This window comes from Hemitrygon akajei, chromosome 5, assembly GCF_048418815.1.
Source record: "Hemitrygon akajei chromosome 5, sHemAka1.3, whole genome shotgun sequence".
Lineage (NCBI taxonomy): Eukaryota > Metazoa > Chordata > Chondrichthyes > Myliobatiformes > Dasyatidae > Hemitrygon > Hemitrygon akajei.
In genome coordinates this window covers 115,050,997-115,075,650 of record NC_133128.1, presented here as the reverse complement: position 1 = coordinate 115,075,650, position 24,654 = coordinate 115,050,997, and the positions used below count along the sequence as shown (strand labels likewise).

General features: G+C 47.6%; 1 protein-coding gene across 5 annotated transcripts in view; it reads right to left on the bottom strand.

The window, feature by feature from the left end:
• Positions 1 to 24,654, bottom strand: part of obsl1a (obscurin like cytoskeletal adaptor 1a) — a 141,444-nt gene that overhangs the window by 93,823 nt on the left and 22,967 nt on the right. For all 5 annotated transcript variants that reach the window (XM_073046244.1, XM_073046242.1, XM_073046246.1 and 2 more), the window contains exons 7-10: positions 18,542 to 18,817; positions 7,260 to 7,532; positions 4,113 to 4,385; positions 2,520 to 2,789 (exon numbers count right to left, since the gene is read on the bottom strand). In XM_073046244.1, coding sequence (XP_072902345.1) covers positions 2,520 to 2,789; positions 4,113 to 4,385; positions 7,260 to 7,532; positions 18,542 to 18,817 — 1,092 coding nt within the window. The remainder of the gene's footprint in view (positions 1 to 2,519; positions 2,790 to 4,112; positions 4,386 to 7,259; positions 7,533 to 18,541; positions 18,818 to 24,654) is intronic.

Sequence of the window (24,654 nt, the reverse complement as noted above, 5' to 3'; positions counted from 1 at the left end):
GAGCAATCCAGCTGTTTCCAAACTAGAAACCACGGATTGTTCAGGATATCCACTCTCTTCTGAAGTCTAGACTCGCACAATTCAGATCAGGAACAAGAAATTAAGGCACAACCTCCATAAAGCTATCAGAGAGGCTGAGAGATAGTACCGGTCTAAAATCGAGTCTCAGTCCAGCTGGCATCTGTGACAGGGCTTACAGACTGTAACAGATTTCAAAACAAAGGCAGGCAGAATCACTGACAGCACATCCCTTCCTGATGAGCTTAACACATTCTATACACGACTTGAACAGCAGGGAATGGGCATGTCACCACCCACCCCGACAGTCTCCAGTCCACCTGAATCCAGGGTCACCATCGCAGATGGAAGAACCGTTTTCTGGAGGGTGAACCTGCAGAAAGCACTGGGGCTGGATGGTGTTCCCGGCCGTATCCCTAGATCCTGTGTAGATCAGCTGGCAGGCATATTTGCAGACAGTTTTCACAATTCTCTGCTTCAATCTGTAATTCCAACCTGCTTAAAGAAGAGCACTATCATCCCAGTACCCATATAAAACAAGATGAAGTGCCTAAATGACTACTGCCCAGCGATCTGACATCTACCATCGTGAAGCGCCTCCAGAGACACATTAACTCCAGTCTCCCAGACAGCCTCGAGCCTCTGCAACTCACCTATCCGTCTCCTTCGCCCTGCACACATCTCTGGGGCATTTGGACATTAGAATGCTTTTGACGTTGCGTTCCCCAAGCTTGGCAGATGTTTCACCACCAGTCGCGGTGACATCCTCAGTGCGCAGTCGTTGGTGTTTCTCCCTGGGAGTGCTCACGTTTATATAGGCCCCCGTTCGCTTGCCTCAGTCCTGATTGCCCCTTCAGTCAACCTTTCAATTCTATTGGCTCACATCTCTTTGTTTACGGAGTTATCAGAAGAAAACCACACCTCTACAGATTCTCATGTCTGGCTCCTGTGCGCCTGCACCAGAACCTCCGCGGTGTCCCAGTTAAACCGGTATCTTTCTTAATCTTCATATACCAAGATCAGCAAAGACAGATCAAAGCTGTTTGTTGACTTCAATACAATATCTCCAAGGAAGCTCATCACCAAAGGCTGGACCCTGGGAGTCAATGCCTCCCCCTGCAACTGGATCTTTGACTTCCTGACCGACAGGACACTCTCAGTAAGGACAGGCAACAAGACTCCTACCACAGTTACTCTAAACTCCGTGCCCCACAAACTTGTCTCAGCCCCCGACTCTACTCCCCGTACACTCGTGGCAACATGGCCAGATCCTGCTCTAACTCAAGCTTGCAGATGGTAGCATTGTAGATGGCTATATCTCAAATCACAATTAGTCAGAGGACAGGCAGGAGGTGGACAGCTTAGTGATCTGGTGTCATGACAACAATCTTTCCCTCAATGTCAGCAAAACAAAAGATCTGGTCATTGACCAGGAAGGTGGGCGGCGCACATTCTCCTGTCTGCATCAACTTCTAAGTGTGGACGTCACCAGTAGTCTGTCCTGGTCCAACCACGTTGATGTCACGGCCAAGGAAGCTCACCAGCGATTCTACTTCCTCAGGAGGCTGAAAAAAATTGGCATGTCCCTGTTGACACTTGCCAATTTTTATCGATACAGCACAGAAAGCATCCTATGTGGATGCATCACAAATCACGGCTTGATAGGGCAGCCGCTCTGCCCATGAACTCAAGGAACTGCAGAGAGTTGTGGACACAGCTCAGCACATCAAGGAAACCAGCCTCCCCTCTATGGACAACACAAGTGAATCTGCAGATGCTGGAAATAAATAAAAAACACGAAATGCTGGCAGAACTCAGCAGGCCAGACAGCATCTATGGGAGGAGGTAATAACGACGTTTCGGGCCGAAACCCTTCATCAGGAAACCCTTCATCAAACACTCCTGATGAAGGGTTTCGGGCCGAAACGTCGTTATTACCTCCTCCCATAGATGCTGTCTGGCCTGCTGAGTTCTGCCAGCATCTTGTGTTTTTTATCCCCTCTGTGGACTCTGTCTATGCTTCAGGCTGCCTCAGTAAAGCAGCCACCCCCTCTCATCTGGCAAAAGATTTAAAAGCCTGAAAGCACATATCACCAGGCTGAAGGACAGCTTCTACCCCTATCGAACGATTCCCTCGTACAATAAGATTGTCATCATTATGGCCCTGCACCTTCTTGGACTGCCGCACTGCATTTTCTCTGCCTTCTGTTACTGTTTTCCCCTGCACGTTGATGTGATCTATAAGGATGGCAAAAAATACAAGGTTTTTCACTGTATCTCAGTACATGTGATAATGATAAACTGATTTACCCTTGGTGTTGAATGGTGGAGCAGGATTCGAGAGACAGAATGGCCTCCTGCAACCACCCCACCCCCCCCCCCCCGCCCCAGTAGGTGTATTCAAAGATTGAGGGTCCACAGTTTGTTCTCCCCATCCAACGGGACATCTTCCCTGTTTCTCACTCACTGGCTGGATGAGAGAACCCTTCGCTTGTACTCACCAGAGACTGTGACCTTGAATACGGCCACGGCATCGGCCAAGTGGCACACGTAGGTGCCCTGGTCCTCCACCATGGCCGGGTGAATGATCAGCCTCCTCCACTCCTCCTCCACCTCTATCCTGCACCTCTCACTGGGCTCCAGCTCAGCCCCATCCCTGGACCACCTCACCAGCCCTTGTGGCCAGGACAACTGGCACCACAGGATCACCTGGGCACCGACTGGCACCATCACCTCCGAGGGGCAGCTGCTGACGATGGTCACCGGGTGATCTGGAACCAGGGAAGGAGCGGGGTGGGAATGGGAGAGGGAAAATAGGATAGCAACGGGAGAGAGAGAGAAGTAAGAATGGAGTGAGAGTGAGGTAGAGAAAGAGGATGAGGGAGGGCAGAAAGGAGAGTGCAAGAGGGTGTGGAGCAGAGAGAGGAGATAGGGTGAGAGTTTGATAGAGGGAGGGAATGATAGAGGGAAGGAGTGATAGAGAGGGGAGAGGGTGAGTGGGAGGAGAGAGGGAGGGAGAGCAGGAGGTAGTGATAGGAAGAGAGGGAAAATAATGTGGATTGAATGAGGAGGGAGAGGAAAAGATGGAGAAAGTGCAAGAGACAAGCAGAGGGGGGAAGTGGGAGAGATGGAAAGCGAGGAAGGCAAGGAGAAGGGAAAAGGAAGAATGGGGACAGGAAAAGGAAGAAAAGGAGGAAGGGGAGAGACAGACAAGTTGGGAAACAAAAGACAGAGAAAGAAAGAGGGAAAGAGAGAGATGAGGAGGAGGAGGAGGTGTAATCAGAAAAATAGATTGAAGAAGAAATGTAGGGAACAGGAGAGGAAAAAGAGCACAGACAGGAGTAGGGAGAGAAGAAAGTTGGAGGGAGAGAGAGTAGTTGAAGGAAGGGTGGGAAATGGAGTGAAAGATAAAGTGAAAGAACAAATAAATTATACTCAATTATAAATTAATGCAACATCAAATTCAGAAATGCCCCTAGTGTCACAACATTGGTCAATTCCCACCTTGACACCATCGTCCAGAGACCTGCTGTTGTCAAGTGTCTTAGGATGTTAGTCCAGAATACCATGGTGAATCTCCCTCCACACCATCCCATCACACACTTCCAGGGTCAGACACAGAGTGAAGCTCCCTCCATACTGTCCCATCACACACTCCCGGGATCAGACACAGAGTGAAGCTCCCTCTACACTGTCCCATCACACACTCCCAGGGTCAGACACAGAGTGAAGCTCCCTCTACACTGTCCCATCACACACTCCCAGGGTCAGACACAGAATGAAGCTCCCTCTACACTGTCCCATCACACACTCCCAGGGTCAGACACAGAGTGAAGCTCCCTCTACACTGTCTCATCACACACTCCCAGGGTCAGACACAGAATGAAGCTCCCTCTACACTGTCCCATCACACACTCCCGGGGTCAGACACAGAGTGAAGCTCCCTCTACACTGTCCCATCACACACTCCCGGGGTCAGACACGGAGTGAAGCTCCCTCTACACTGTCCCATCACACACTCCCGGGGTCAGACACAGAGTGAAGCTCCCAAATGCTATGCTGTGTGTTGACTATCTTCTCTGCAGTGAACCCACCTGTCACGGTGACTGTGAAGGACAGTGAGTCTCCTGTGGTCTCGCAGACGTAGACTCCGCTATCATCCTTGGAGCAGTGGGGAATGACCAGCCTCCTCTGAACTCCCTCGGACTCCATCCTCACATCCGGCCTCTCCTCCAGTCCGCCGCTGTCCTTGTACCACTTGACCTCAGCGTCGGAGTGGGACACCTCACAGTTTAACACAACGGTCTCACCGCACAGGTACCGTGTCTGTTGCCCGTCCTCTGCAGCTCTGAGTGTCGCACGCGGTTCTACAATGAAAACAGAGGGCTGGAGAGCTTTGTAGAATAGAGTAGAACACCATCGAGGAGTAGGTACAGGAGCTGAGGAGCCATACTCACAGTTTTTGGAACAGATTCTGCCCCTGCATCATCATAAAGCAGAGAACACTGCAGCACAGAAACAGGCCCTTTGGCCCATCTATTCCCTGCCTGTTATTCTGCTAGTCCCAATGAACCACTTATGCACCATACCCTCCATACACCTCCCAGCCATGTACTTATCCAAACTTTTCTTAAATCAAAATCAAACCTGCATCCACCATTTCCACTGGCAGCTCGCTCCACACCCTCACCACCCTGAGAGAAGAAGAACCCCTGGCATGTTCCCCTTAAATATTTCACCTTTCACCCTTAACCCATGACCTCTAGATCAAGTCCCTCCCAACCTCAGTTGTAAAAGCCTGCTTGCATTTACCCTATCAACTGCATACCCACATGGTTTTGAACACCCCTGTCAAATCTCTCCTCATTCTCTAACCTATTCAACCTTTCTCTGTAATCAGGTCCTCAATCCCAGCAACATCCTTCTAAATATTCTTTGTACCCTTTCAATAATTGACAATGTTCCTGTAGGTTTGTGACTGGAACTGTACACATATTCTAAGGTAGGTCTCACCAACATCTTATACAACTTCAACATAACATCCCAACTCCTGTGCTCAATACTGTGATTTCTGAAGGCCAACGTGCTCTGTATAACCCTGTGACGCCACTTTCAAGGAATTATCGATCTGTATTTGCTGATTCCTCTGTTCTACCACACTCCTGAGTGCCCTATGCGTAGGTCCTGCCCTAGTCTGTCCTCGCAAACTGCAACACCTCACACTTTCTCATTTTTATTTCTTTACTGAGAGACACGGCAGCGAACAGGCCCTTCCAGCCCAATGAGTTGTGCCACTCGGCAACTCTCCCATTTAAACCCAGCTTAATCACAGGACAATTTACCGATTAAATGGTACGCCTTTGGACTGTGAGAGGAAACCGGAGTACCTGGTGGAAACCCATGTGCTCACGGGAAGAACGTACAAACTTTCTCACTACTTCACCACTGTGGCACGCTTGTCTGCATTGAATTCCTTCTGCTAGTTTTCAGTCCCGAACAGTCCACGGACCCTTGAAGACTACCCCGCTAGTCTGCTTTTGCTCCGTTTCTTTTTATGCCTAGCCAGCTGGTGGCGTAGTGGCATCAGCGGCGGACTTTGTAGCGAAGGCTCCCGAGTTCAAATCCAGCCGGACCCTTGCATGCTTTCCATCCGTGCTGGGTTGAGCGTCGAACTAGCAACTTGGCCTCGTAAAAATAAGAAAGCCTGCTTAAAAAAAACGCCGTCACGACGGTGTCCCGATGACTCCACTCGGATTAAGGGCTTTCTTCTTCTTCTTTTTATGCCTGCTGCTGCAGAACAGCAAATGTCATCGCATACATCAGTGATAGTTACCCTGATTCTGATTATTGTCAGATTTACTGGGATAGAGTGAAAAATTTGCCTTGGTAAACCACCTTCACATCCTTCCTGTGAAGGGATGACAAACTCAACATCAGAATCCGAATCAGGATTATCATCACTGGCAGATGTGGTGAAATTAGTTGTTCTGCAACAGAAATACATACAGTGAGAATATATTTCAAAAATAAATAGTGCAAAAAGTGAGCAAAATTGTGAGGTAGATTTCATGGATTGAGGTAGAGAGGCAATACACTCAATACTCCAAATGGTAAATGTTTCTCTCTCCACAGATGCTGACTGACCTGATGAGTGTTTCCAGTGTTACCAGGGAGACACTGGCACTGCCATTGCAGAATCTTAGATTCATGCATCAACTCCAAGCTGAGCATGAGCCAACCAATTACAATCATCCCCACTTCATTTATGTTTTATTTAGCAATACAGCACGGAACAGGCCCTTCCGGCCCAATGAGCCTCGCCTCCCAGCAAACCACCTACTTAACCCTAGCCTAATCACAGGACAATTTACATTGACCAATCGGTACATCTTTGAAATGTGGGAGGAAACGGGAGCACCCGGAGGAATCCCCAGTGGATAAACTCCTCACAGACAAACTCCGAACTCCGGTACGCCCTGAGCTGTAATAGTGTCACGCTAATCGCTATCCTAGCGTGGTACACTAACTCTCCACTTAGCCGTCAACATTACAGTTTACAGTGGCCAATTAAACCCATTCTGGACCCTGAGGAAATGGGAGCACCCGGGAGAATATCCAGTCTCCAGACAGGCAGTGGCAGAGCTCAGGATCGAACCCAGGACTCTGAAGCTGTGAGGTAGTGGCTCTACCCACTGTGGGTTCACCCTAGGTTCCAAGAGGTTTCACAGACAATCTACATACACTCAGTGGCCACTTTATTAGGTACACACCTCCGTTGTAATGTGTGGTGGAGATCAGCAATGAGGTAATGTGTGGTTGTTTGAGTTGACTGGTCAGCTTGAACCAGTCTGGCCAATCTTCTCTGACCTCTCATTAACAAGGTGTTTTCACCCACAGAACTACAACTCACTGGATGTTTTTTTGTTTTTGCACCATTCTCTGTAAACTCTAGAGACTGTTGTGCGTGAGAATTCCAGGAGATCAGTAGTTTCTGAGATACTCAAACCACCCCATCTAGCACCAACAATCATTCCACAATTAAAGTCATTTTGATCAAATTTCTTCCCATTCTGATGTTTGTTCTGAACAATAACTGAATCTCTTGACCATGTCTACATGCTTTAATGCATTGAGTTGCTGCCGCATGATTGGCTGAATGAGCAAGCATTCAGGTGTACCTAATAAACTGGCCAGTATGTTTACAACATGAGGGCAGTAACTGATCTTATCTAACCTCTAACCTCTCACAGTAATATCGAAGAAGATGGAGTCATCTCCAGTGTCGCAGACATATTCTCCGGAATCTTCTATTCTGGCGCTCTGGATGATCAGACTTCTGTGGACTCCGTGTGACACCATTACGATGTTTGCGTCCCCCTCCACCTCCAGCCCATTTTTGTACCACTTCACCTCAGCGCTTGGGCGGGACAGCTCACAGTTCAGGACAATTCGGTCGGACTTGAGGTATTCTGCCTTGGTGTCATCGGCCGTGTTCACGATTTTCACTGGCGGCTCTGAAAGGACAGGAATTTCATTCAGACCACAGAGAAAGTCAGGGATTCATCAAAGTCACTGCAAGACAAGTCAGGGATCTATCAAAGTTCAAAGTAAATTTATTATCAAAGTACACACGTCACTACGTACGACACTGAAATTCATTTTCTTGTGGGCACTCACAGACGATACAAAGAAATGCAGTAGAATCAATGTGAGGAACTGTACACAGGAAAGCTGGGAAAACAACCAAAGTGCAACAGACACTATATGTTATTAATATATACGTAATAAATTCTGAGAACATGAGTTGTAGCGTTATTGAAAGTGAGTCCATAGGTTGTGGAATCAGTTTTGTGTTAGGGCAAGAGAAGTTATCCACTCTGGTTGAAGGACAAAAACTGTTCCTGAGCCTGGTGGTGTGAGACCCAAGGCTCCTGTACCTCCTGCCCGATGGTAGCAGCGAGAACGTTTCCATTCAAGGGCATCGACGTTTCCATACCAGGCCATGATGCAACCAGTCAGTGTACGCTCCACTGCACAGTTATAGAACTTGGTCAAAGTTTTAGATGACATGCTGAATCTTCACAAACTTCTAAGAAAGTAGAGACGCTGCCATGCTTTCTCAGTAAGGGCACCTACGTGCTCGGCCCAAGACAGATCCTCTGAAATGATAACACTGAGGAATTTGAAGTCTCCACCTCCAATCCCCTGATGAGGACTGGCTCATGGACCTCATGTTTCCTCCTCCTGTAGTCAACAATCAGCTCTTTAGATTTGCTGATGTTGTTGAGGCACCAGTCAGTCAGATTCTCAATCTCCCTCCTCTATGCTGATTCCTCCCCACCTTTGATTTGTCCAATGACAGTGGTGTCATCAGAAAACTTAAATATGGCATTGGAGCTGTGCTTAGCTATGCACAGTGTAATACACTGTAACACAGTGTAATAGTGTAATGCGTGTGGAGCAGGAGCTGAGTACACAGCCTTGTGATCCTCTGTGCTGATGGAGATCGTGGAGGGGACGTTGTTGCCAATCTGAACTGACTGGGATCTGCAAGTGAGAAAATTGAGGATCCAATTGCACAAGGAGGTATTGAGGCCAAGGGCTTGGAGCTTATTGATTCGTTTTGAGGGGAGGATGGTGTGAACGAAGTGCTGTAGTCAATGAAGAGCATCCTGGTGTGTGCATCTTCACTGTCCAGCTGTTCCAGGGTTGAGTGAAGAGCCAATGAAATGGCATCGGCTCTTGACCTGCTGTGACAAGTGGGAACAAATCCAAGTCACTTCTCATGCAGGAGTTGATAGTTTCATCATCGACTTCCCAAAGCACATCATCACAGAGGATGTAACCTACTAAACAATAGTCACCGAGGCAGGTTTCCACGTTCTTCTGAGGCACCGATATAATTGAAGCCTGCCGGGAGCAGGTGGGTAGCGAGAGGTTGAAGATCTCAGTGAACACTTCAGCCTCAGCACAGGGACTCAGTACTCGGCTGGGCCAGATGCTTCCTGTGGGTCCACCATCCTGAACATACTCTCACATTGGCCTCAGAGCCTGAGGTCACAGGGCCATTGGAGCTGTGTGAGTTTGCGAAGGTGCCTCTCTGCTTTGATGGTCAAAGCAAAAATAAATGGCATTGAGTTCACCTGAGAGTGAAACTTTATTGTCACATATGTCACTTGGTTTTACTTTGTAGGGGGTGATAGCATTCAAGCCCTGCCCCAGCTGTCAAGCATTTTTCTGTGATTCGAGTTTGCTCCAGGATCTCCACTTTGCATGTGAGTTGGCTTTCTGGGAGTTGTACCCAAGCCTCTTGTATTTTACTTGATCACCAGATCTGAACGCCACTGATCTGGCCCTCAGCAGATTGCTGATAATTTGGTTCATCCAGGGCTTCTGGTTCTGGTTCTGGTTTGGGAACAACAACGGCATATTTGTTCAGCACCTCTGAATGTGGCCCAGTCCACCGACTCGAAGCAAGACCATAGTTGCTTCTCTGCCACCCGTGACTACCTCTGTGTTGTCCTCATCTCCGGAGTCCTGATCTTTATCTCTAGAGTCTGGAGTCCGGAGTCCTGATCTTTATCTCTGGAGTCTGGAGTCTTAATCTTCATCTCTGGATTCTTGAGTGTTGACCTGTATTCTGGAGGAACAGCCAGAGGATCAGATTTCCTGAAATGAGGCCTAAGGATGGCATAGTCGAGTGTGTAGGGAACCCTGGTGCTCCAGGTGATATGTTGATGATAATTGGGCAGAAATTTTTTCAAGCAAGCCTGATTGAATTCCCAGGCATTGGTTGAACGTTGTCGAGGTAAGTTGGTTTTTGTTTGCTATTTGCAGCACTCAATGCATCAAGTGCTTACTTAACCTCGGTCTTTAGAACTGTGGAAGCTACAGTCAGGATCAGGAAAGAGAATTTTCTTGGTAAGTAGAATGGATGGCACTTAATCTTTAGATGATCCAGGTTCGGAGAACAAGAGTGTGACAACACCGCTATACCTGGGCACCACCAAGAGTTTATCTGAAACACATTCCCCCATCTTTTGCCTTCTCCGAATTGGCAATTTGATCCTTCAGGGATCAATAACCCCTCAGGCGGGAGCGCCACATCCTGCGTGTTTGAAATAAGCCATGTCTCCATGAGACAGAGAATGCAGCAATCCCTCATTTCCCTCCGTCACAGCAACCTGGCCCTTAGTTCCTCGGTCCTGTTCTCCATTGACTGTACATTTGCTGGTAGAGAATGTTATACATCTCAACATTTTAGTCTGGTTTGGAGTCCTCTCTTCTTCCTTCTCTCCCACCCATGTTGATGGCTGATCTTAAAAGGTGCAGGACCTGCATTTGTGAGAGTAAAGTCTGCCAAGTCCTTCAGAAGAACCTAAAGCCACTGGTCAGCTCAGATGGTTCTAAAGTATGTTAATATAAGGAAGTTACAGGCTACAGATTGCAGCGAGAGTCGTTCGGAAGAAGTATATCTAGACGTTTTGCAAGCTGCCAGTGCCATCTTCTGAAGTTCAAAGTAAGTTTATCATCAAAGTACACATCTGAAGCAAATACTACCCTGAGATTTGCTTTCTTGCGGGTGAAACCCCACTGGTTCCCTTGGCTGCGTAAGTCGAGGGAATACACACTCCGTGGACACTATCCACAACTCCAGCAACCCTCGTATCATTTGCAAACTTACTAAGCCACCCCTCCCCTCAGTGCAGCAATGTGCTGGGCAGTTTTGACTATCGGCTGTAGAACCTTCCCGTCTGCTGCAGTGCAGTTCCATACCAAGCAGTTTATCATAAACAAATCAGCAAATAAATAATACTGAGAACATGAGTTGTAGAGTCCTTGAAAATGAGTCCAGTGGTTGTGGAATCATGCAAAACACTGAAGGAACTCGGCAGGCCGGGCAACATTGATGGAAAAGAGTAAACCGTCGATGTTTTGGGTCGAGATCCTTCATCAGGACTGGAGAAAAACAGATGAGAGGTCAGGGTAAAACGGTGGGCGAGGGGAAGAAGCACAAGGGGATAGGTGAGACCAGGCGTGGGGGAGGGCTGAAGTAAAGAGCTAGGAAGTTGATTGGTTAAAGAGATAAAGGGCTGGAGAAGGGGGGGACTCTGATAGGAGAGGATAGAAGGCCGTGGAAGAAAGGGAAGCAGGAGAAGCACCAGAGGGAGGTGTGGGCAGACCACCCTCCTGGCACTTACCCTTGCAAGCGGAAACAAGTTCTACACCTGCCCCTACACCTCCTCCCTCACTATCATTCAGGGCCCCAAACAGTCCTTCCAGGTGAGTTGACAGGTCACCTATGAGTCTGTGAGGTCACCTACTGCATCCGATGTTCCTGGTGTGGCCTCCTGCATATCGGTGTGACCTGAAGCAGTGTAGAATGCTTCACGGAGCACCTACGCTCTGCCCGCCAGAAAAAGCAGGGTTTTCCGATGGTCACCTATTTCAGTTCTACCTCCCATTCCCATTCCAACACGTCAGTCCATGTCCTCCTCTACCGCCACGATGAAGTCGCACTCAGGTTGGAGGAACAACACCTGTTTCTGTTTGGGTAGCCTCCACCCTGTTGGCACGAACATCGATTTCTCCAACCTCCAGTATTTTCTCCCTCCTCTCCTCCACCATTCTCCAGTCCCATTTCCCTCTCTCACCTCATCTCCTTACCTGCCCATCACCTCCCTCTGGTGCTCCTCCCACTTCCCTTTCTTCCATGGCCTTCTGCCCTCTCCTATCAGATTCCCCTTCTCCAGCCCTGTATCCCTTTCACCAATTGACTTCCCAGCTCTTTACTTTACCCTCCCCTTTCTCCTCATTTTATCTATCACCTACTACCTCCCCCCCCCCCACCAGTCTTCTTACCCTGACCTCTCATCTTTTTTCTTCAGTCTCAGCTCAAAACATCAACTGTTTACTCTTTTCCACAGATGTTGCCTGGCCTGCTGAGTTCCTTCAGCACTGTGCGTGTTTGTTGCTTGGATTTCCAGCATCTGTAGTTTTCTCTAGTTTGTGGAATCAGTTCAGAGTGACATTATCCACACTGTTTTAGAAGCGTGATAGTTGAGGAGTAATAGCTGTTCCTGAACCTGGCGGTTCCCGTACCTCCTTCCCAGTGGCAACTACAAGAAGAGGCATGGTCTGGATGGTGGGGACCTTGAATACGAGACGATAAGAGGCATTGATAGAGGGGACATCCAGAGACCTTTCCCTGGGCCAGAAATGGCTAATATGATGGGCCATAATATTAAGGTACTTGGAGGAAAATATGGAGGGGGCGGGAGTCAGGGGTAGTTTTTTTAAACACAGAAAATGGTTGGGTGTGGAATGCTTGGCCAGGGGTGGAGGCAGAGGCAGATACCTCAGGGACATCGAAGAAACCCTCAGGTATGAAAGAAAAATGGAGGGTTATGTAGGTAGTAAGGGTTAAATTAATCCTAGTGCGTTAAGAGGTCAGTACAGCATCATGGGTTGAAGAATAGTGTTCAATGTTCTACGTTCACATTCTCCACGTTATGGTTGAACTCATCTGCCACTTCTCAGCCCAGCTCTGCAACCTGTCAATGTCCCTTTTCGAACTTCAACAATCCTATCCACAACTCCAGCAACCTCCACATCATCTGCAAGCTTCCACTTACTCATCCAAGTCATTTATAAAACTAACAAAGAGCAGGAGTCCCAGAAAAGATCCCTGCGGAACACCACCGGTCACCAACTTCTGGGCAGAATACTCCCTAAATCAGAATCAGCTTTAATATCACTGGCATATGTCATAAAATTTGTTTGAGGCGGCAGTACAGTGCAATACTTAATTTTAAAAAAGTATAAATTATAATTATACATATAATTAAATAAATAGTTCAGAAAGAGAGCAAAAAAAGAACATAATACAGTTTTCTAAATAGACATTGAACCCATGAACACTACCTATTTTTAAAAATTTTATTTTGCACCACTTATTTTAGCCTAACTATTTAATGGACATATATACACAACATATTCCGGTGATATTAAACCTGATTTGGACTCTGATGGCGGAGGAGAAGATGCTGTTCCTGAAAAATTTGCTGTGCTTCCTCAGGCTCCCTACCTCCTGCTTTACGGTAGCAATGAGAAGAGGGCATGTACTGAGTGATGGGGTCCTTTATGAAGGATGCCACCTTTTTGGGACATCGCTTTTCGAAGGGGTTGATGAAGGGGAGGCGAGTGCCCTTGATTGTACTGGCTGAGTTTACAACTTTCTGCAGCTTTTTCTAATCCTGTTCAGTGGCCCCACCTTACAAGATGGTGATGAATGTTACAGTTAAGAATGCTCTCCATGGTACACCTGTAGAAATGTGCGAGAGATTTACTCTCCATCTACTACCTCCCTCTGCCTTCTACGAGCAAGCCAACTCTGTATCCACAAGTCACATTCTCGTTTCCCTCATTCTTGCTATTGTTTGTAAATCTCTGCTGATCCATCTCCAAGGTCTTCTTCCTTGTTCCAAAAGAGATTAGAAGCAGGGCCACATTCCTCTGTGCATGTGATCTATTCAGAAGGAACTGCAGATAATAGTTATGCAGGGAATGTTAATAGCCATGAATTTCGAGAGAACAGAAATGTCGGTCTGAAGTGTTCTGAATGACATTATTAAGAGCAGACACAGCTGCCAGCCCCAGACAGACCCTGAAAAGCCAAATCTTTGAGTTAGTTACTATTCACAGTGCATTGCGGCATTATGTATAGGATTCTTCGAATTGGGACCGGCCATTGAATCATGAACGCTCCTTTTTTGGTGTATCTTCACCCAGTCCCATAATTCCATTCCCTGAGCCTCTCACTGTACTCACTGCTGCCTTCGAGAAGGTGGTACAGGAGCTTAGTCTCCACACTCCAGGAACAGTTATTACCCTACAACCCTGTACCAACACGGATAACTTCACTCACCTCAACAATGAGCTGATACCTATGGACTCACTGTCAAGGGCTCCACGACTCATGTTCTCAATATTATTTATTTACATATTTATTACGATTAATATTATTATTTGTATTTGCAGAGTTTGTCTTCTTTTGCACATAGGCTGTTTGTCCGTCTTTGTGTGTAGTCTTTCACTGATTCTGCTGTATTTCATTGTTCTACTGTGAATGCCTGCAAGAAAATGAATCTTGAGGTGGCGTATGCTGGGGAGGTGGGGCAAGCGTCACCGCACATTCAGGTTCTGACATAGCACGCCACCGATATTCAGCAGCAGCAAAACCGGCCCCTTTCCTCCCTCACACACACAGACAGGACAAGCAGTCTCAGTCATTGGGCCTCTGATTTCCCATTCACAGTGCATTGTGTGTGAATTAGGACTGGCTATTGAATCACAAACACTCCTTTCTCGGTGTTCCTGCACCCCCTTCGAGATTCCCAGAGCTTTTCACTGTCTTTTGGAAGAATAGTGAGGGTGAGGCGGGATCTCATTGAAACCTATCGAATTTTAAAAGGCCCAGATAGAGTGGAACGGAGAGGATGTTTCCTATAGGTGTTGAATCTGTGCTATTCTTTACCACAGACAGCTGTGGAGGCCAAGTCATTGGGTGTACCTAAAGAGAGGGTTGATAGGTTCTTGATTAGTAAAGGTGTCAATGGTGGCAGGAGAATGGGGTTGAGAGGGATAATAAATCAACCATGATCAAGTGGCAGAGCAGATCCAATGGACCAAATAGCCTTATTCTGCCCCTCTGCCTGATGGTCTATGGTCCCATAACCTGATTAAATTTTCCCTTTCAATGCTTGTTCCGGAGAGTTTTATTTTGTCATATGTTGATACAGAAGGTACTGGATTCAAGACCGTAGTCAGGCCACACTTGGAGTATTACATTCAGTGCTGGTCACCCTGTTGCAGGAAGGATGCAGAAGCTTTGGGAAGGATCACCAGGGTGCTGCCTGGACTAGAGGACATTAGATAAAGCAATACCTGCTCCAATGGATAAGTCATGTCATGTTACTCCCGGGTCAGCAAACCCCCAGTGGGCAAAGAAAACGCTTCGAAGATAACATCAAGGAAATTCAACATCACATCTAAAAACTGGGAAGATCTTGACTCAATGGACGCAGCTGGAGGAAATCTGTTCAACAGAGAACTGCGCTCCATAAGGTCGACCTCTGCTGCGCTCAGAAAAACAGGCGGCAGTGAAAGGAGAGACTGAACAACCAAAAGACCCGACCAGTAACTACTTGACCACACCGCACCAGATCGGCCTCTGCACCCCGCTGAGGAGCCACCAATAGACAACCCCATCATACGCACCACCAGAGGGCATGTACCATAAGGAGAGCTGGACGGACTTGGTTGTTCTTTTCCTGGAGCTGTAGAAGCTGAGAGGAAACCAGTTGGATTCAGAACTGGCTGAGGAACAGGTTGAAGTGGATGCATTAACATTTAGAGGCATTTGGACAGGTACATGAATAGCAAAGGTTTAGACCAAATGCAGGCAAATGGGATTAGCTTAGATGAGCATAGAGTCACAGAGTCATAGAGCTCTACAGCTCAAAAACAGTTTCTTTGATCCATCATCATCCAGGATATGCCTTCCTGTTACTACCATTGGGGACGAGGTACAGCAGTCTCAAAACCCATACTCAGTTTTAACAACATCAGATGGTGCATGAGCCCATGAACGCTACCTTGTCAACACAGTTTGTGTATCTTGTAATCTGCGGTAATTTTTATGTGTTGCACTGCAGTGCTACCACAGACAACAAAGTTAACATCATGACACTGATAATAAACCTAAATTTTCCTTCGGCTGCTCCTACTTTCTCCAAACCTGAGTGGTAGCCATGGGCACTCGCACGGGCCCAAGCTAGGCCTGCCTCCTCGTCAGCTATGTAGAACAGTCCATGTTCAGAGCCTTCCCCATTCATACTCCCCAGCTCTTCCACCGCTACATTGACAACTGAATTGGCATTGCTTCATGCGCCCATCATCAATTTCATCAATTTTGCTTCTAACTTCCATCTTGTCCTTAAGTTCACTTGGGCCATCTCCGACACCTCCCTTCCCCTTCTCAATCTCTCTGTCTCCATCTCTGGAGACAAGCTGTCAACTGACATCTTTTATCAACCTACTGATTCCCATGGTTATCTGGACTTTACCTCTTCCCACCCTATCTCCAGTAAAAAATTTATTTTTTTCTCAGTTTCTTCGCCTCTGCTGCATCTGTTCCCAGGATACAGCTTTCCATTCCAGGACATCAGAGTTGTCCTCCTTCTTTAAAAAAACAAGCTTTCCCTCCATTATTGACACTGCATTCACCCACATCTCCTCCATTTCCTGTACATCTCTGCTCACCCCATCTCCCGGTGTTGTGATATTGTTACGAATGTGCTGCAACTCTGAGGGGCCGAAGGGTACAAAGTTGCCCCCTCCTTTTTGAGAATCGTAAGATCGCTATTAATTCGGGTCTGGGACCCAGGAAATGAGAAAGAGACGTCCAGAATACACAAGGTTTGGAATGTGTCCTGACCTCAGCGAAACAAAGCCACTGATAACGGCCATTGTCTCTTGGAGATGGAATTGTGTATTGAGTACTGTACTATTCATTGAAACCCCTCAGGGGACAACCAGAGTGGGCTGGTTGAGGGATTGCATCATCCCAACCTGATTGACATCTGAGACCCTGTGAGTAAGGATAAAAGAGGGTCTGGGGAACAACCCCTTTAGACGCACCAGGAGAAATACTAGAAATCCAGTGACAGCGTTTAATAGCAAACGCCGGTGAGAGCTCGTGTGCGTCCTTCCTTTGCCAGGGTGGCAGGCTCATCACGGAAGAATGGCTTAGCTAAAGGAGAGGCCACAAGTGAACGGCCACACCAACGGGACTCCTGACGGATCGAAATCATAAAAGGAAAGCCGGCAAGTTTCTCAAAATCTCTCTCTCTCTCCAACCATTGCCACACAGCGGTCCCCAAAGGCTGCAGCCTGCATGAACTGAGTGAACTTTATATTTCCATTGGACAATACATTATCCCCTAGACAACGATAGAGCTTATTTCTTATTGATTATTATTATACCCACACTTTTAGATTTAGTATTGACATCGTATCTTATCTGTATGTTTGCATTGATATTATTTTTGTGTATTTTTACTAATAAATACTGTTAAATATCGTATCATCAGACTTCAACAGACATCTCCATCTTTGCTGGTAAGTGACCCAGTTACGGGGTTCGTAACAATAATGAGAGTTCCTCTTGTCGTTACCTACCATCCCGTCAGCCTCTGCATCCAACACATTATCCTCTGCAACTTGGTCCATCTCCAAATGGATCATACCACTAAACATACAGTTACCTTTACCTCCCACCCCTTCTTCACTTTTCGTAGGGATTGCTCCCTCCGCGATTCCCTTGTCCATTCATCCCTCCTCACTAATCTCCCTTCAGGCACTTATCTCCATAAGCAGTCTAACTGCTACACCTGCCCATACACCTCCTCCCTCACCTCCATTCAGGAACCAAACAGTCCTTCCAGGTGAGGCCACACCTCACCTGTGAATCTGCTGGGGTCGTCTATTTTGTCCAGTGCTCCCGATGCGAGCTCCTCAACATTGGCGAAACCTGGTGCTAATTTGAGGACCACTTTGTCGAGCACCTTCGTACCATCTGCCACAAGTGGGACTTCCCAGTGGCCAAACATTTTAATTCCAATTCCCATTCCTGCTCTGACATGTTCATCCATGGCTTCCTCTTGTGCCACGATGAGTCCATCCTCAGGGCAGAGGAACAACACCTCATATTCCGTCTAGGTACTCTCCAACCGGATGGTATGAATGTCGATTTCTCCTTCTGTTAAACAAATCCCCACCCCACTCTTCTATTCCCCACTCTGACATTTTACCCCTTGTCACCTGCCTATTACTGATTGATTGATTGATTCCTGGGATGGCAGGACTTTCATATGAAGAAAGACTGGATCAGGAAACAGTTGAGGCCGGTTCATTGGCTATATTTAAGAGGAAGTTAGATATGGCCCTTGTGGCTAAAGGGATCAGGGGGTATGGAGAGAAAGCAGGTACAGGGTTTTGAGTTTGGATGATCAGCCATGATCATACTGAATGGCAGTGCAGGCTCGAAGGGCCGAATGGCCTACTCCTGCACCTATTTTCTATGTTTCTATTACTTCCTGCTGGGTCCCCTCCTCCTCCCTTTCTCCTATGGTCCACTCTCCTCTCCTATCAGATTCTTTCTTCTCCAGCCCTTGTCATTTCCCACCCATCTGGCTTCACCTATCACCTTCCAGCTAGCCTCTTTCCCCTCCCTCACCTTTATATTCAGGCATTCCACACCCCCATCACTTCCCTGTCAGTCCTGAAGAAGGGTCTCGGCCCAAAACATCAGCTGTTTATTCCTTTCCATAGGTGCAGCCAGGTGTCCTCCAGCATTTTGTGTGTGTTGCCTGGGATTTCCAGCATCTGCAGCTTTTATTGTGATTATAATAAACCTGGTTCTGATTAACTCCACTTGCTTTCAGATTGAAGGAGATCGTACCTGACACTGTAACGCAGAAAGTGATGGAGTCATCTGTCGCATCGCAGGTGTACTGCCCGGAATCTGAGAGCTGGCTGGACTGGACAATGAGCCTCCTTGTCTGGCCACAGGACTCGAGTGATATCCGGTCACTGGCCTCGAGGTCCTCGCCATCTTTGACCCAGCGGACCTGGCCGCTGGGCCTGGACAATTCACAGCTCAGTACGATCGACTCAAGGGCTGTGACTCGCTGCTCCTTCTCCATGCCTGGGCTCACTGAGACTTTCAGTGGGACAGCTGGGACACAGACACAGGTCAAAAAGTAATGAATAACATGAGTATCGATGCACACCATCCATCACACCCCTCCCCCAAAACCATCCCATCACACCCCTCCCACAAAACCATCCCATCACACAACCCCCAAATACCACCCCATCACACCCCTCCCCCAAAATCATCCCATCACACAACCCCCAAAACCATCCCATCACACCCCCCAAAACCATCCCATCACACCCCCCAAAACTATCCCATCACACCCCCAAAACCACCCCATCACACCCCCTCAAAACTACCCCATCACACAACCCCCAAATACCATCCCATCACACCCCTCCCTCAAAACCATCCCATCACACCCCCAAAACTATCCCATCACCCCCCCGAAAACTATCCCATCGCACCCCCTCAAAACCATCCCATCACACCCCCCAAAACTATCCCATCACACAACCCCCAAATACCAATCCCATCACACCCCCCCAAAACCATCCCATCACACCCCCCAAATACCACCCCATCACAACCCCCAAAACCATCCCATCACACAACCCCCAAATACCACCCCATCACACCCCCTCAATACCACCCCATCACACCCCTCAAAACCATCCCATCACACCCCTCCCCCAAAACCATCCCATCACACCCCTCCCTCAAAACCATCCCACCACACCCCCAAAACTATCCCATCACACCCCTCAAAACCATCCCATCACACCCCCCCAAAACTATCCCATCACACAACCCCCAAATACCACACCATCACACAACCCCCAAAACCATCCCATCACACCCCTCAAAACCACCCCAACACACCCCCTCAAAACTACCCCATCACACAACCCCCAAATACCATCCCATCACACAACCCCCAAATACCACACCATCACACAACCCCCAAAACCATCCCATCACACCCCTCAAAACCACCCCAACACACCCCCTCAAAACTACCCCATCACACAACCCCCAAATACCATCCCATCACACAACCCCCAAATACCATCCCATCACACACCTCCCTCAAAACCATCCCATCACACCCCCAAAACTATCCCATCACACCCCCGAAAACTATCCCATCACACAACCCCCAAAACCATCCCATCACACCCCCCAAATACCAATCCCATCACACACCCCCAAAACCATCCCATCACACCCCCCAAAACTATCCCATCACACCCCCAAAAACCATCCCATCACACCCCCCAAATACCATCCCATCACACAACCCCCAAAACCATCCCATCACACAACCCCCAAATACCACCCATTCACACCCCCTCAATACCACCCCATCACACCCCTCAAAACCATCCCATCACACCCCTCCCCCAAAACCATCCCATCACACCCCTCCCTCAAAACCATCCCACCACACCCCCAAAACTATCCCATCACACCCCCGAAAACTATCCCATCACACCCCCTCAAAACCATCCCATCACACCCCCCGAAAACTATCCCATCACACAACCCCCAAATACCACCCCATCACACAACCCCCAAAACCATCCCATCACACCCCTCAAAACCACCCCAACACATCCCCTCAAAACTACCCCATCACACAACCCCCAAATACCATCCCATCACACAACCCCCAAATACCATCCCATCACACCCCCCCAAAACCATCCCATCACACCCCCCAAATACCATCCCATCACACAACCCCCAAATACCACCCCATCACACCCCCTCAATACCACCCCATCACACCCCTCAAAACCATCCCATCACACCCCTCCCCCAAAACCATCCCATCACACCCCTCCCTCAAAACCATCCCACCACACCCCCAAAACTATCCCATCACACCCCTGAAAACTATCCCATCACACCCCCTCAAAACCATCCCATCACACACCCCCAAAACTATCCCATCACACAACCCCCAAATACCACCCCATCACACAACCCCCAAAACCATCCCATTACACCCCTCAAAACCACCCCAACACACCCCCTCAAAACTACCCCATCACACAACCCCCAAATACCATCCCATCACACCCCTCCCTCAAAACCATCCCATCACACCCCCAAAACTATCCCATCACACCCCCGAAAACTATCCCATCGCACCCCCTCAAAACCATCCCATCACACCCCCAAAACTATCCCATCACACAACCCCCAAATACCAATCCCATCACACACCCCCAAAACTATCCCATCACACCCCCCAAATACCATCCCATCACACAACCCCCAAAACCATCCCATCACACAACCCCCAAATACCACCCCATCACACCCCCTCAATACCACCCCATCACACCCCTCAAAACCATCCCATCACACCCCTCCCCCAAAACCATCCCATCACACCCCTCCCTCAAAACCATCCCACCACACCCCCAAAACTATCCCATCACACCCCCGAAAACTATCCCATCACACCCCCTCAAAACCATCCCATCACACCCCCCAAAACTATCCCATCACACAACCCCCAAATACCACCCCATCACACAACCCCCAAAACCATCCCATCACACCCCTCAAAACCACCCCAACACATCCCCTCAAAACTACCCCATCACACAACCCCCAAATACCATCCCATCACACAACCCCCAAATACCATCCCATCACACACCCCCAAAACCATCCCATCACACCCCCCAAATACCATCCCATCACACAACCCCCAAAACCATCCCATCACACAACCCCCAAATACCACCCCATCACACCCCCTCAATACCACCCCATCACACCCCTCAAAACCATCCCATCACACCCCTCCCCCAAAACCATCCCATCACACCCCTCCCTCAAAACCATCCCACCACACCCCCAAAACTATCCCATCACACCCTTCCCTCAAAACCATCCCATCACACCCCTCCCTCAAAACCATCCCATCACACACCCCCCAAAACTATCCCATCACACCCCTCCCTCAATACCACCCCATCACACCCCTCAAAACCATCCCATCACACCCCTCCCCAAAACTATCCCAACACACCACTCCCTCAAAACCATCCCAACATACAACCCCCAAATACCATCCCATCATGCCCCCAAAACTATCCCATCACTCCCTCCCTCAAAACCATCCCATCACACCCCCAAAACTATCCCATCACACCCTCCCTCAAAACTATCCCATCACACCCCCCAAAACCATCCCATCACACCCCCAAAAACCATCCCATCACACCCCTCAAAACTATCCCATCACACCCCTCCCTCAAAACCATCCCATCACACCACTCCCAAAACTATCCCATCACACCCCTCAAATACTATCCCATCACACACGCCACGAGTCAGGTACTGAATGAAGCTCCTTCCATACCATTCTATCACACTCTTCCAGGGTCAGACATGGAGTGAATTTCCCTCTACACTGTCCCATCACACTCTCCTGGGATCAGGCACAGAGTGAATTTCCCTCTACACTGTTCCATCACACTCCCCTGGGATCAGGCACAGAATGAATTTCCCTCTACACTGTTCCATCACACTCTCCTGGGATCAGGCATAGAATGAATTTCCCTCTACACTGTCCCATCACACTCTCCTGGGATCAGACACAGAGTGAATTTCCCTCTACACTGTCCCATCACACACTCCCAGTGCAGGAACCACACAGGTTTGACACAAAGTACACTCCACTCTTCCATAGTATATTCAATACCAAGAAAGGTAAGAATTGTGCAATAACAGTATAGTACAGGAACAGGCTGTTCAGCCAAACCAAATAAATTAATAATCAATGGCCAAATAAACTAATCTCTTCTGTCTATACAATGTCCATATCTTCCATATCCCTCACATTCATGTGTATATCTAAATGTCTCTTAAATATCCTTAATGTTTCTGCCTTTATCACCACCCCAGGCAGTGCATTCCAGACACCCACCACTCTCTGTATAAAAAACTTGCCCCTTCCATCTCCTTTGAAATTACCCCCCTCTTCTGAAATGCATGCCCTCTGCTATTAGACATTCCAACTCTATGCATCTCATAATCTTATAAACCTCCATCAGATCTCCTCTCAATTCTGCAGCTCCAGTGAAAACAACACAAGTTTGTCCAAACTCTCTTTAAGTTACTTTTATTATTTTAATACCTTATTGAATGTTGTGTAGATATAAACACGAGGAAATCTGCAGATGCTGGAAATTCAAACAACACACACAAAATGCTGGTGGAACACAGCAGGCCAGGCAGCATCTATAGGGAGAAGCAATGTCGACGTTTTGGCCTGAAACATCGACAGTGCTTCTCCTTATAGATGCTGCCTGGCCTGCTACGTTCCACCAGCATTCTGTGTGTGTTGTTATGTAGATATAGTTCTGATGGTAAATTATAGAATATTGTATGTATTACACAGCACTGCTGCCACAAAACACATCAGTGATTATAAAGCTGATTTTGATTCTGTTTCTGATTTTGGTTAGAGTTTATGGGAACAATCAGGACAGTGATAAGATCAGGAACTATGATATTGAATTTACAGCAGGTTTGAGGAGCTAGGTGACCTCCTCCCTTCATGCCTGGATTTCAAAGATGCTGGTGCCTTGTTTGAAACAGTCCCAGCTATTTGAGGTCCGGGCAGATTGACACAACGATCCAGATTCCTTGTAAAACCCACTTTTACAAGGAAACTGTATTGTTGTATTAGTCTTACCACTGAACTCACCAATATGGTCTGGTTCGGTGCGGCATCCTCTCACCATATACAAAAACTACAGTGAACTGTCAGGTCAGCAGAAAAGGTCTTTGGCTGCAATCCATCATCACTACGGGACTTGCATGCGTCCAGGACAAAGAAACGGGCAGGAAAAGATTATGGTGGACAATACCCACCCTGAAAAGTCTTTTCCAAAAGCTCCCTTCTGCAAAGGGCTTTTAAAACAAGAACTTTACAACATCTTAAAAGTTTCTTTCCCCAGGTAGTTTATCTAATAAACTATTCAAGTTAGTCTCCCCCCACCCCACAGTCCACTCTATCTATTACCCCCATCACCGCACTGCACTCTAAACACTTTGAAACACGTTTTACATTGCAAATACATGCTGGTATTTATGTATTTATGCATATTATTCGATGTCTATTCTTTAACATCTAACTTTATAATTCTTTAATCTTTATAATTGCCAAATGTAGTTTTTGTTGCATTTCATACCGTGACCAACACACCACAGCAAATTCCTAATTCTTGTAAATGTACATTCAGTGGCCACCTCATTAGGTACACCTGTACACCTGCTCGTTAATGCAAATATCTAATCAGCCAATCATGTGGCAGCAACTTGGTGCAAAAAAGCACGTAGGCATGGTCAACAGATTCAGTTGTTGTTCAGACCAAATCTCAGAATGGGGAAGAAACGTGACTTTGACCGTGGAATGATTGTTGGTGTCAGACAGGACACTGAGTACTTCAGGAACTGCTGATCTCCTGGGATTTTCACATGCAACAGTCTCTAGAGTTTACAGAGAATGATGCAATAAACAAAAAAAACATCCATTTCTGGGAGAAAACACCTTGTTAATGAGAGAGGTCAGAGGAGAATGGCCAGACTGGTTCAAGCTGACAGGAAGGTGACAGTAACTCAAATAACCACACATTCCAACAGCGGTGTGCAGAGGAGCATCTCCAAATGCACATTTCGAGCCTTGAAGTGGATGGGCTACAGCAGCAGAAGACAACAAACATACATGCAGTGACGATTTCAGTAGATACAGGAGGTTCCTATTAAAGCAGTCACTGAGTGTATACGGGGAATGAAGTTGAGCCTTGATGTATAAGGTGCTAGAATCTCAGTGACACTGGAAAATTTTTATTGAACTAGTGCAAAATCAGAAATAATATTTTTAAAGT